The 13,804-nt window shown below is 46.4% G+C and overlaps 2 protein-coding genes across 9 annotated transcripts in view; one reads left to right on the forward strand and one right to left on the reverse strand.

Moving 5' to 3' along the window:
* LOC149330486 (CCR4-NOT transcription complex subunit 2-like) overlaps positions 1-8,370 on the reverse strand; it is a 40,428-nt gene extending 32,058 nt beyond the window's left edge. The window contains exon 1 of one of the 5 annotated variants that reach the window (XM_089561065.1): positions 8,225-8,370. Coding sequence is in view for 4 of the 5 variants with exons in the window: in XM_089561067.1 (XP_089417193.1) it covers positions 4,699-4,704 (6 nt within the window). In the remaining variant the exon portion in view is untranslated. Of the gene's footprint in view, positions 1-4,698; positions 4,761-8,224 lie in introns of those variants that run through there. The other 4 variants (XM_089561067.1, XM_089561064.1, XM_089561068.1 and 1 more) reach the window with 4 other exon arrangements.
* A 357-nt stretch (positions 8,371-8,727) lies between these two features.
* Positions 8,728-13,804, forward strand: part of Mbs (Myosin binding subunit) — a 79,236-nt gene continuing 74,159 nt past the window's right edge. For all 4 annotated transcript variants that reach the window (XM_089561070.1, XM_089561071.1, XM_089561072.1 and 1 more), the window contains exon 1: positions 8,728-9,062. In XM_089561070.1, the coding sequence (XP_089417196.1) occupies positions 8,811-9,062 (252 nt within the window). In that variant the 5' untranslated portion in view covers positions 8,728-8,810. The remainder of the gene's footprint in view (positions 9,063-13,804) is intronic.

A 13,804-nucleotide genomic window follows, 5' to 3' on the forward strand; every position in this document is an offset into this window, starting at 1 on the left:
TCTTCGCTGCCTCGAGAGCACGGTCAGGTGCTAAGGTGTGTAATGTAATGGTGTGTAATCTAAGGTGTGTAATGTAAAGTGCAAAGCACACCCTTTCGTTTCACGGCGGCTTGCTTAGATGGCCAAACAATTAAGCTTTATGCAACTTCCTTGTCCCGAAAGCTTCTCTGGGCACCTGTACATACGTAGTGAAGCAGCATAATCTTAGTTTGCTGTAACACATCCCCAGCTCTTTCATCGAAGGTGGCAAATGTACATCAAATGATGACCCTGACTACCGTGAACTTTACAACTTCAGATCAGCAGAATCCTGAAAGTCCAGTAGGAGCTATACGTTAGAGACTACACATTTCTTTCTAAGCTGCAGGCTTGCTTAGACAACCAAGAAGCAAGCTACTCTTGAAACTGCCAAACTACCGCATGACCATTTCAGGCAGTGAAGAGATTATGACAACAATATGTCGAATCTGCAAAGGTGCATGTCATTAACATTAAATGTGCATAAGCTTACCTCTGTGCGGCTACAGTACCAAGCCCGCTAAATAAAGCACTGCTTCTTCACTTAGATCAGCATATTTTTCAGCCATTTTTTCCCCACATATGCATTAAAAAACTAACAATCCCCCGAATGCAGGTAACAACACATCAGGACACAACTGAAGGATTACAAACTAATCTAAACTGAAGATGCTTTATAGTGAAAAGGTGAACAGCTAGTAGTACTGTATTCGACCACTCTAGCTATTTAGGAACCCGCTAAAACCTCTGTCTAAAATGGCAGACTGGCAAAAGTAAGCTGTTCCGTCTCATACCAAAGCCAGCGCCACAGTTCTTGCTGACTGCCATGCACTACTGAGAACAAACAAGCATGAGAATTCAAGGCTGAACAACAAGATGACTAGAATTTGTTGATAAGCAAATAACACAGTTCCACATGCAAAGTTAGGCTGCTCCTGCAAATAAGGAACAAAGATTAACCGATTAAATATACATTTACTGCCATCCATTTTTTCACAGACATTTCCTTCGGCCCCCACTGCAATTATCTTTATGTGCAGTGACAACACTTGTAAAGCTATGCTATCAGTTGCACATCCCACTATGCAACCTTATTCATACATGCTAAGTCAGGCCATTCCTGCTACTAAGGAATCAAGACTTAACTGATTAAATATAAATTTACAACCATCCATTTTTCCAGATATTTTATTCGGCCTCCATTGCAATCATCTTTCTGTGCTGTGACAACGCTTGTACAGCTATATTATCAGTTGCACATCCTGTTATGCAACACCATTCATGCCACACACAGAAACATAAAGGAATGCCTTATTGCCACACAAGAAAAAATACCCCCCCCCCCCCCCCCTCTCAAAATTCAAGATCTCATACACTTGAATGCTGTCTGGACAATGGACAGGGTGAAAATGCCCAGAGCCGACGGGGGCCCACGTATTTTTGTCGCATTAATGTGGAAAATGATCACAACAAAATCTCTAATTCAAATACCACAACAGATTTTTTCCTTTCCTGCATTCTGAGTGCAGGACACAAGTTGAAAACAGTGGGAAAGTGCAAATGCTTGCAGGATGGCTTCTTTCGTGTGGTTTCGGGCTTTACAACTTCAAGGTGCCCGTGCATACACCTTGGCATTTGCCGCATTGCAAGAATAGCCATGAGGAAAACTCTATCTATGGCTTGTGCTATGTTGAAAGCCACATCAGCGATGATGCTAGAATTTTTGGGCCCAATGGCACCTAAGGCCAAAAAGCGCCAGACACAAGGTTTTTGGTCGGCTCAGGCTAAAATGCGGCGCATGTTAAAATCAACACCGGGTGTATATGGCCTACGAGTTGTTAGCATGTTCATGATTATGGTGTGTCAAGAGGATGTATAAGTAACGTGGAATGGCCTAAAGTGGTGTAATAGCGCATAAAAGTTGTGGTAAGAGGTGTTATAGATAAAAGACGAAGCGAGGGAGCCTAAACCTCAGTCCTTGCTTGAGAAAGAAGGGTGAGGCCCCTGGGAGCTACGGCCGAGCTCAGTCTTCTCCTCAGCAATGAGGAGGGTTTGGTTTGGTTTATTGGGGGTTTATGTCCCAAAGCAACTCAGGCTATGAGGGAAGCCGTAGTGAAGGGCTCCGGAAATTTCCTCCACCTGGAGTTCTCTAACGTGCACTGACATTGCACAGTACACGGGACTCTAGAATTTCGCCTCCGTAGAAATTCTGCCGCCGCGGCTAGCAATGAGGAGGGGCTGAGGTTACTTGGAATATGAGATCTGTTGTTTAAAAGCCTACATGCGCTAAAAATTTACAAACCCTATCCAATGAAAACATACAGTCATCACCCACGAATAAAGAAAGGTGCATTGGTATTTTGAATGTGCATAGTTCTGGGAGGTGCAGTCGTCTTTGTGTTTCCAATCTCGGGTAGGTGGTTAATACGTGGACAACTGAGATGTGGGCTCTACATCTCGTTCACTGTGGTGCCCGTGCATCCTTTGAAAGATGTGAGTGTGTGATGTATGTATGTCCTATCCTCAGTCTGCAGAGAGTAACTTTTTTAATCTATTTTGCTTTTCTGTGGCATACCTTCCAATCCTTGGTCATATTGTGTGCAGTTTGTTCCCTGTTTGTTCATCCCCGTTCTCCTGGCGCTCTTTGCGGAGTGCAGTCCTAATATGTTGCCTGAGGTCCTGGTATGGAGGTGGGTTTATATCAATACGCCTCAGTTCGACAGGTGACGCAGCAAGCCTATAAGCTTCCTCGTTTCCATCTATGCCACGGTGACCTGGTACCCAGCATATTGTAATTTTAAGGTTCAATGCGCGTGCAGACATAAGGCATTTCAAGAGGGAATTCATAACGGGGTTTTTATAGGGTTTCCCAGAGGACAGGGCCATAACCACACCTAAGGAATCTGAGCAAACAACAGAGGCTGGGATTTTCTTTTGCAGGATGGACCGAACAGCCAACAGGATACCGTGACATTCTGCGGTAAATATGGTTGTGTGTCTGTTCACTGTTTTTGTTTCAGAAAATTGACAGCTGTGAACTGCACATGAAACTGACGAAAGGGTTGAAAATTGGGCGAGTTGGTACGAATTCATACTGGTGTGGCACCACAGGGACAGGGACAGAGACAGAGTGACAACAACACAAGTGCTCACTAACAACTGACAAAGTTGTTAGTGAGCACTTGTGTTGTTGTCACTCTGTCTCTGTCCCTGTCCCTGTGGTGCCACACCAGTATGAAACTGACGAAGTCTTGGAGGCATCAGTGTAAAATTCTCCGCACTAATACTTTGCTTGTAGGTACATGAAGTGCTGTTTGATTCCAATTGGCGGCCCGTGTTTGCCAATCTCACAAAAAGATGTGTCACAGTCAACAGGATGAACTTCCCAGGGAGCATTGGTGACTTTGGAAGAAGTCACCAGAATATTGGAGACTGGTATGCCCATGTCTTGGACAAGTGTGGCAACTCTAATAGGTAGAGGTGGGGTTTCAGACGATCCGTTTGAAAACAGCAGTGTACTTTGAGTAATTGGGCTTGTACGGAAAGTACCAGTAGCCAACCGCAGACCCAGGTGGTACACTGAATCGAGCATTTTTAAGGTCGTTCTTCGTGCCGACTTGTACACTACCAAGCCATAGTCTATACGTGATAGAACTACGCTATGTAGAAGACTCAGTAGGCAGGCAGCCTCGATCTGTACCTGAAGACTGGTTTGACAGGATCTTTAGAAGGTTCAGCGCCTTCATGCATTTAAGTCTTGACTACTTAATGTGTGATGAATGTAAGCTTTTTGTCGACTACGACGCCAAGAAATTTGTGGTCATCTTGGACAACAATACTCTGCCTGTTAAGTGTGATGTCAGGTTTGGGTCTAATACCATGTTTTTTTGTGAAGAGTACACTAACTGCTTTTTCTGTGTTGAGTTTAAATCCGTTTTCACTTGCCCACTTTGATACTTTGCTCACTCATAGCTGAACTTGCCGCTCACAGATGGCCAAGTTGCACGACTTGTAGCTTATTTGTAAATCGTCAATATAAACAGAGTAGATTATTGATCTAGGCAGGATGCTCTTTAATGAATTCATTTTGAGGATGAAAAGTGTGCAGCTAAGAACGCCGCCGTGAGGGACGTTATTCTCTTGGGAAAACTGCTTAGATAAGGAATTTCCTAAACGGACCTCCAAATGTTCTTTCAAACAGATAACTCCGAATAGTGGTCAGCATATTCCCCGAAATCCCCAAGGCGAACGAACAGGTCACGGACGATACCATAGCGCCTTGTGGCATCGTATGCTTTCTCCAGATCAAAGAAAACCGATAAACAGTGCTGTTTATGCACAAAAGCGTCCCTTACACAAGATTCGAAGGCAACGAGCTGGTCAGGAAGACCGCTGAATTCAAGAAAATGCACAAGGCGACGATTTATAATTTTTTCAAAGAGTTTACATAATCAGCTGGTTCGAGCAATTGGCCGATAACTGGCCGCAAGTGTGGCTTCTTTTCCTTGCTTTGATATCGGGATAATAATTGCTTCTTTCCAGGCTTTGGGAAACATCAGCGGCCCATATCTTAGTAAATAGGCACAGGACAGTTTCAAGGGTTTCTTCACGAAGGTGCTTGAGCATTCCATATGTGATCCTGTCACTGAGAATATGTGACACTAAGAATCCCGGTGTCACCTCCATAGCCTCTGCTGGAGTAGCGGAAGCAGACGAGGATTTTTCAAGAGGGAGAAACTTCCTCTCGTTTGTCTGTGTTTTCCCAGAGGCCTGCGAAAAGTTGACGAAGTACTTATAAGTACTCAGAAGTACTCATGCAATACTGGTATGCTGACGGTTCTTAAAATGTCGCCTGTGGTTCACCATCTTATTCACAGGGAGGTCCCGGAGCCCCCCCGACTGGTAGACAGACAGAGAGCCGTCGACCGGAGCTTGACCATGGCCCCGACCGCCACCTTTCGTGGTTTCTATCCTTTGCCTTAAAACCTATCGACAGCTTCGGTATAGGGCTAACGGTCCATGGTGGTCCCAAGCACCATCACCTTCAGACTCATGGTGCGCTTGCGGGAGAAAGCCACATCAAGCATCTCACAGCGGACTGAGTATGCATATGCTCTACCAGGTCGTGGGCTGCAAAGAGTCGTATTAGGCAATACGTGATCACGCCATGGGACGTCATTACACATTTCATAGGATACTAGGCACTCAAAACTGCTCCACATTGTTTTAAAGATAACGGTGACTAGGATAATGCAATTGAAACTCCTAAAGTTTTCTCTGTCATTGTACTGGCACCACCATGCACATAAGCAGACCTAGATGGATTGTATTGTATTGTATTGGGTTTTATGGTGCGTAAGCAACTCGGACCATCGTAGACCAAACACGTGGTATAATTTCTTTCAAAAACTGGGTGCCCTTGGTGACAGTCCTTGTCCGGACAAAGGCTCTAAAGAGCCCAAAAAATCAAATTATGACCTCAGTCTTCTTCTCAGGCCAGAAAAAATGGCACATCCCGAAATGCGTCAAAGCACAAGGTAGGGATTTTTAGGGTTTATAGTTTTTATGATATTATAGTTTGTTTAAGATCACCGCACCTTTCAGGAAACTAAAAACAGATGAAATATCTACAAATGGATCATCTCCTAAATGTAAACTGGGGTGGAAGGGAATGTGTTTATTTTAAAATACAGTGAAATATTTTTTTCCTTAGCCGTTTCTGTTCTATGCAAGAAAATAAAATGGGATTTTCTATGAGCTCACCTCCACATTTCTCACACAGAGATTTGTCCTGTTTTGTGAGTAGAAAGTTATGTGTTAGGTGTATGTGTCCGATGCGTATACGCCATAAATTTACCTCTATAAAATGTTCCTGATGCCTGCATGATCACCATTCTCCCAGAATGGGTTTTACTAAATGTAGTTTATTATCTTCTTCATTATTCCATGCAGACTGCATTTTTCGTTCAAGTTTATTGTTTACTAACATTATGCAACCTGCGTAGGGTATATTTACAGTCCTGACTTGCTTATGGTGAGCTTGAGCAGCGTATACGTCAGCTCTCTCGTTGCCACCAATATGGCATGGTACCCAGAAGAACTTAATTTCATATCCCTGTGTTTCAGCAGTCATTACGTTATGTATTATATCTCCTATTAAAGGTTCTCATACATTTCTGGCGTGCAGTGCAGTGATTACACTTATCGAGTCCGTGTAGACGATGCTGTTTTGAATGTTCTTTTTGAGTTTTTGCAACAGTCACGGAAATGGCATAACATTTGGCTGAGAAAGTTGACGCACACTGAAGCAACCTGAGTACCTTTTCCCATTTATCTTGTACTACAGCACTTCCGACGTAATGTGTTGTTTTAGAACCATTTGTATAAACTGCTGTGCATTCTTTGTACTTTTCATCCAGTGCCAAAACTTTTTTCCTGACCATTTTTATTTCTTTGCAATCCATTATCACTTTTCTTTCCCTTTTCATTATACTGTTTTCAAAGTTCCTTGTTTCTGTTTTTTCTTCTTTGCTACTTCAAGTTTTTGGCAGCTCTATACAAAGCAGCTTTAAGAGGGTAGGTAAACTCTGCACCTCAGCCTTTCAATCCTTAAGGGCAATTGAATAGTACGGCCATTCGCAGTTATCCCAAGTGTTCAGTGCATGTTTAATGGTTAATCTTTATGGGGTTTAACCGTCCCAAAGCGACTCAGGCTATGAGGGACACCGTAGTGAAGGGCTCCAGAAATTTCGACCACCTGGGGTTCTTTAACGTGCATGGATATTGCACAGCACACGGGCCTCTAGCATTTCGCCTGCATCAAATTGCGACCATCGCGGCCGGGATCGAACCCACGTTTTTTGGGTCAGCAGCTGAGCGTTACAACCACTGAGGAAGCTCGATGACTCACATAAGTACAATTAGCCCAACAATGCCAATTGCAGTCACACGCTTATCACTGCTTGTAAGGCATTTGGTTTGCTTTTTAAGTTCTCAAAATCAAAAAAGGCATGCTTCTACTTCAAGTACTTCAAATATATGCTAAAATTGTGTTTTCAGAATTTCAGCTACTAATGGATGTAGTAGTCGGTCTCATTCACTGGCTGTCAGTGAATGCTCAATGAAAGAACTCAACTGTGCTCTTCAGCAGTAATCCACAAAAGCATAAAAAAAAACACATGTTCACAAGTGTGCACATGATAAGTATTATTTAAGTTAGGCTAAGTTATATAGGTTAAGTAGTAACATATGGCCGATAAGTTGCCATCAAGCGTGAACACTAGGTTAGATTTCTGGTACATTTGTAAAAGGTCATTCACAACAGTTACGTCATCCATTTTCCTTTCGTAACGTGCGCTACGGCAGCCGCAATATGCACAATAGCGGTGGTCAAATCAACGCGTTGGACTAATCGGCTTGGCAGAGGCTTTTGTCCCAACAAAGGACTAACCAGACATCGCGCTGCAAACCAGTAAGGACGTTGACACACTGGTGAGGTCAGGCTAGGGCGTTTCAAAGCTCGGAAGCGATCTCGGAAACGAGCTTTCAGGGACAGAGATTAACGCGTACTAAGTGACCGCGACTGCAACTTCTGGAACGGGGCAACGCGGTAAATGTTAACCGATCCCAACGTCTTTACGAAACTCCCGCATAACAACGCGGGGTCGTAGCGTACAACATGAAAAGTGAGCTCTCACGTAAGCGACAAACACGACGCTACATCCGTAACCAACGCCGTTCAGTCAACACACTGATATACGAGAGCTTGGGACAGGCGCGAACAATTTGAGTTGGAAAAACGCTTTCGCTTGACAGAGTTCGCTGGATAAGTTGAGCGTGTGCTCCAAAACGATGGCAAATCTTCATTAAGGCAAATAATTTGTATAAAGACAGCGACTACAGGGCACATCAAACTCCGTGCTCAGATCCAATGTGCTCGGCGGGAAGTAACTGGCAGCTTTTCAGGCGCTACAACCTGTTCATAAGTAATTCCTAGAGGTTCTTTGTCAGTGCGCATTCTCTAACCAGCAAATGAACCACAAAACCAACCCAGGAACTCCGATATGTCGAGCATTTTTTTGACAAGCTTCCCCCCCACCACCACCAAGCGTCTAACACAGGGGTACCCCAGAAGTGGGTCCCCACTTTGAACCACTTGAGCGGCTCAGGACGGCTTATCGAGTGGAGAAGAAAGCGATGTAATCACCTGATGAGGCAATCCGTGTTAACTCCTCCTAAATAATATTAGAAGTCCGGTCTATTTTTGTACACTTTTGGGCCAGCACGGTCACTCACACAACACCAACTCTGGTAACAAACATGGCGATTTGACGGATATCGCCCTCTTGCGGTAAAGCGCTTAAACCACGATCGCGAGATGACGGTTTCGTACTGCTTCCACAAAACTTCTTAGATTGCGAAATGTCGTCGTAAAAAACGTTAATCTAAAAGTGAGCAATTAATTGCAGTAAAAACGTTAACAATATGTTGTTTTACTTAATCTTTACTTCCTAAAAAAAATTGTCTCGAGATAACTAAACAAATAATACTTCTTGCAAAAATAAACAATTTGGTGAACAATAAAGCAATTTCAAGCATCAGTTTTTATTGAGAACGTATAAAACATTTTTAACAGGTACATTATAATTTTTGTAATTTTTTTTTACTAAACTGTGTCTCAAAATGGCAGGCTTTAATCCTCATTCACCGTCAGCCACAGTGCTGTCATCTGGCGGGTCGTGTGGGAGGCTGTGATGCGGTGTGCCAGGCGAGCCAGTGTTGGTTAGGTAGTTATGTCTTTGGAATCCCGGCCCAGCAATTCGCTTTTCAAGCGAAAAGAGCAGCTCAAACGCTGGGAGGACTCCGAGACGAACCGCGAGAGCGCCGAGCCGCCACCGGACAAGGCTTCCCGTATCAAGTTCAGCGATGGCTGCGTCTTCCTGGCCGCCTGTGCGGCGGGCGACACCGCCGAAGTCGAGCGTCTGCTCGCCGCCGGCGCCGACATCAACACGACCAACGTCGACGGCCTTACAGCACTGCACCAGGTACGACACGACGCCGACATCCCGCCCCGACACCTCGCGCTGTGTGTAGAAATACGGTTTTCACAAAAAACCCCCTCCTCCGCCCCGGTGTTCGACTTCACAAACCCGCCCGGAACCTACTCTGCCGACGGGCGGGGGGGCTTCAGGGACCGGGCAAGGCAGAGGCTACAGCGGCGTACTACACCAAACACCACCTCTCCCCGTCGCGGTATTTGCGCTGCGTGCCCAATAGTTTCTGCTTTTTGTGTTTGCCCGTGTGTATATGGTATCATGGCTGCTGTTGGTCGCTGTATATCTTACGAAAAAGAGGGAGAAAAGAAGTGAAAAGACAGCTCCGGGTCGGTTTGCATGGCCGCGGTAGCTAGGCCCGTTTTACGAAAAAAAAAATCGCGAAAAGTTGACGGCGCTTTCTGATGCAGCAGTGAATATTGGCGCAAAGACTAGTCGCATACTTTTTTCATTTTTCTCTCTCTATTGTGTCCGAAAGGCGATATAGTGGCGAGCGAGCGACTGTCAGCCGCCGATCGGAGTTGAACTGAACGGGAAACACTAGCAAAAAAAAGAGAAAAAAAAAGTACACCGCCGACACGCCTTTTGCCGAGCTCCGCCGTTGCCGTGTGTGCTTCCTCGCAGTTCGTATGTGTGTATGCGCGCGAGAGAGCCCCTGGTGGGTCAGGTCTGTTAAGCCTAGCCTCTCCAAAGGCTCGTCTGGGCTGCCCGAGTTCTTATTTTCTTTTCGCTCCTCTAGTCGACGCAACAACCGCCGCAAGGCCTCTCTAGAGTCGTTGCCGGGAGCGTAGTTCGTAGTACTACACTCTACGCTACGAAATAAAAGCAATGAAGCCAGGGAGAAGGAGAAACAATCTCGTCGGCGCGCGCGTCGTCGAAGCCGTCAATGAAGTTGGGCGCTAGCCGCATACGTTGTCGCGGGAGCGCTTATGTGACCTCCGCCGAAAGAACGGTTTTCTTCGCTCGGTGGCGGCGGTGGTGGTAAGAGGTGGATAGAGTGCGAAGGGTGTGGGGCAAGTTTCCCCGCGTTGAGCAAGCGAGCGGGGGGAGAAAGAGAGGTCCTGGGGCTGCTCCCGAACCCCGGGTTGTGGTGCTGGCTCGCTGGCGGCTCGGACGAGTTGCACCTCTTTCTCCTCCCCTCGTTCTGTTTTAGTTTATATTTAGCTCCCCTAGGGGGTGGGCTGCTGGAGTGAGAGGAGCGTAGGGGAGGGATCGTGGAAGTGCCTCCTACCCGAACCTTCGTTGCGATCCTTCGCAGCCCCAGCCAGCCAGGCAGGGTTGTGCCATCGTTGCTGCGCCTACAGCTCGCGTTCGCCGGCGTCGGATGGAGAAAGGGGTTCTCTTCCGACGGCCAAAGCGTTGCTGGCGTCGTCTTTGGCGTAACGCGAAGGGTTTCGTTCGTCTGCTAGGGTGCACCCAATCGTCTGCTGCTCCTGCTCGTCGCGCCGATGGTTGTGGGGCGCGCTACACCTTGCCGAAGTCTTTTTTTCTGTTTGCGAGGCCTTGGGACAAAACTTCCAGTTCTTGGAGCGCTTCTCCGCTCTCTATTCGACAACTTTTATTTTGTTGTCCCGCCTGTTTTTCTTTAACTTGTTTTTGGTTCGGAATCTTGCGCGGCTAGACGCGGTCTGGAGAACTGGGTTGCGACACTCTGCATTTTCTTGTTCTGTTTTCGTCGGAACTCCGCACTCTGCCGAAATTTCGGAGTCGCCCCGGGTTTTTGGAGGACTTTGGTGTTCTTTTCTGGGTCGCGCGTTTTTCTTTTTATATTTCGGTCTCGCAGGCGATGACGTGCGCGTGTGTGAGCTCCCGTGACGTAAGAGCGACGAGCTATGCGCTTGCGGCTTTGACAACTCTATTTAGCTGCCGCTAGTCGCAAGAGACACTTCTTCGTAGGTATGCCGTAATCGCGTCAGGTGCTCCATATAGCCCCATTTCCCCCGTTCAGTTTCAGTGACGTCGTTTTTTCGTCTTTCAGAAGTGTCGTTCCAGCTGACTCATTCATCGCCTGCTTATCACACGCGTGCGTTTGTTTCCTTGTAGCGTTGCCTCGCCGTTATCTTGTCAGTTCCCGCGGTCGATGTCGGGTATTGGAAGCTGTGTCGATTCCCGATAATGAGAGCGCGGTGAGCGGGCATCTGTGTGTATTGCTCCCGGGTTGTTGAACAACCGTCGACAGCTGTGGGAGAGCGGGATGGGTATGCGGTGTTCAAGAGCTCCCTCACGTTGATTGATACCCTCCCAGATATTGATGTCTGTCAGAAAGTATTTGGAAGGGCGTTCATCCAGTGACAGATATGTGGTCGTTGATTGATAAGGTACAGGGTCGTCCACTCTTAGTTAGAATGCGCTAGCGCATGGCCGCACTCTTCAGAGGGCCACCGCGTGCGACACAGCCGCTCATCGCACCAAAGTGGCGCAGGAGAAGGTGTACCTGGACGTGGTGCTTCGCGTCATCTGCCACTTCGCTTCGATGCGCAGCCGTTTCGGACGCAGTGACCCTCCAAATAGCACGACCATGTGCTAGCGCATTCTAACTAAGAGTGGACGACCCTGTACCTTTAAGGTGGCAATCCCTCTGGCTCGAATCAGTCATTCTAGGGTGATGCTGGATCACCTTTCCAAGTGATGACGGTGGCACAAGGCAATCGATCCCAGTGGCTCCAAACTCATTGTCATTTTAATGGGTGATGCTAGATTACCTTTCGGCTGATGAGTGGCACAAGGCCATCCCCCTGGCTCTAAACTTATTGTCATTTTGATGGGTAATGCTTGGTTACCTTTCTGGTGATGAGAGTGGCACAAGGCAATCAATCCCCTTGGCTCCAAACTCATTGTCATTTTGATGGGTGATGCTGGATTACCTTTCGGCTGATGAGTGGCACAAGGCCATCCCCCTGGCTCTAAACTTATTGTCATTTTGATGGGTGATGCTTGGTTACCTTTCTGGTGATGAGAATGACACAAGGCAATCAATCCCCTTGGCTCCAAACTCATTGTCATTTTGATGGGTGATGCAGGATTACCTTTCGGCTGATGAGAGTGGCACAAGGCCATCCCCCTGGCTCCAAACTAATTGTCATTTTGATGGGTGATGCTGGATTACGTTTCGGCTGATGAGTGGCACAAGGCCATCCCCCTGGCTCTAAACTTATTGTCATTTTGATGGGTAATGCTTGGTTACCTTTCTGGTGATGAGAGTGGCACAAGGCAATCAATCCCCTTGGCTCCAAACTCATTGTCATTTTGATGGGTGATGCTGGATTACCTTTCGGCTGATGAGTGGCACAAGGCCATCCCCCTGGCTCTAAACTTATTGTCATTTTGATGGGTGATGCTTGGTTACCTTTCTGGTGATGAGAATGACACAAGGCAATCAATCCCCTTGGCTCCAAACTCATTGTCATTTTGATGGGTGATGCAGGATTACCTTTCTGCTGATGAGAGTGGCACAAGGCCATCCCCCTGGCTCCAAACTAATTGTCATTTTGATGGGTGATGCTGGATTACGTTTCGGCTGATGAGTGGCACAAGGCCATCCCCCTGGCTCTAAACTTATTGTCATTTTGATGGGTGATGCTTGGTTACCTTTCTGGTGATGAGAGTGGTACAAGGCAATCAATCCCCTTGGCTCCAAACTCATTGTCATTTTGATGGGTGATGCTGGATTACCTTTCTGGTGATGAGGGTGGCTCAAAGCAATCCCCCTGGCTTCCATCTCATTGTCATTCTAATGGGTTATGCTGGGTCACCTTTCTGGTGATGAGGGTGGTACAGGCAATCCCACTGGCTCAAATTTCATTGTCAGTCCGAAGGGTGATGCTGGATCACCTTTCGGTGATAAAGGTGGAACAAGACAGTCCCCTGGCTCCAATCTCGTCATTCTGAGAGGTGATGCTGGATCACCTTTCTGGTGGTATACTGATGTTTTAAGGTGTACTATCATCCACAGAGATCACTGTGATTCATTGGTGAAGTTTCTGTCCTTAGCAGATTGCGCACATCACTTTCCTTTTCGTTTCAATGCCTGGCATGTAATGTTGTGATTCAGACTGTACCGATATCAGTAGTTTGTCAGGGGTGTCGAATCCACATCCAGGTACTGTTATGCAAGCTGCATCTCACAGCATATTTCTGATAGCAAAATCAGTGTTGACATTCAGAGGTGCAGAGTATATGCAGTGAGATCACCCACTAGTAAAGCGAACCTTCTCGGCACACCACCCTTAAAATTTCATCAGGCGACACCGACACGTGATGGAATGATTTTAAATGTGTCGATTTATTGCACATGCTTTTTGATATTTGTGCAATTTTATTGTTCTTAAACATTCAGTAGTAGGCCTGATTCGAAATTCTAGAGGCCCGTGTACTGTGCGATGTCAGTGCACGTTAAAAACCCCAGGTGGTCGAAATTTCCAGAGCCCTCCACTACGGCGTCTTGGTGGTCTAGAGTCAAAGTTAATAACTTTTATTAGCCATTCTCTGCATTAGATAATTTTGTGCACGGGAATTTTCTGGGAAAATAAATTTCCTGGTGCTCTTAATGAATGATGATGATGATAATTTGGTTCCAGTGGCACACGGGGAGCTTGGCCAGAGAGGCCCCATGGCTAGGAATAGTTATATTTCTTGGGGAATTTATAGTGTTGTAGTTTCATTGTGATAGCACTGAGCTGTGATAGGGATACCAGTATTCAGTGTGCAGTCAAATCTATGATGATCCGTTTTTG

This window comes from Amblyomma mixtum, chromosome 9 (assembly GCF_055824585.1).
Source record: "Amblyomma mixtum isolate Tamu chromosome 9, ASM5582458v1, whole genome shotgun sequence".
Classification (NCBI taxonomy): Eukaryota; Metazoa; Arthropoda; class Arachnida; order Ixodida; family Ixodidae; genus Amblyomma; species Amblyomma mixtum.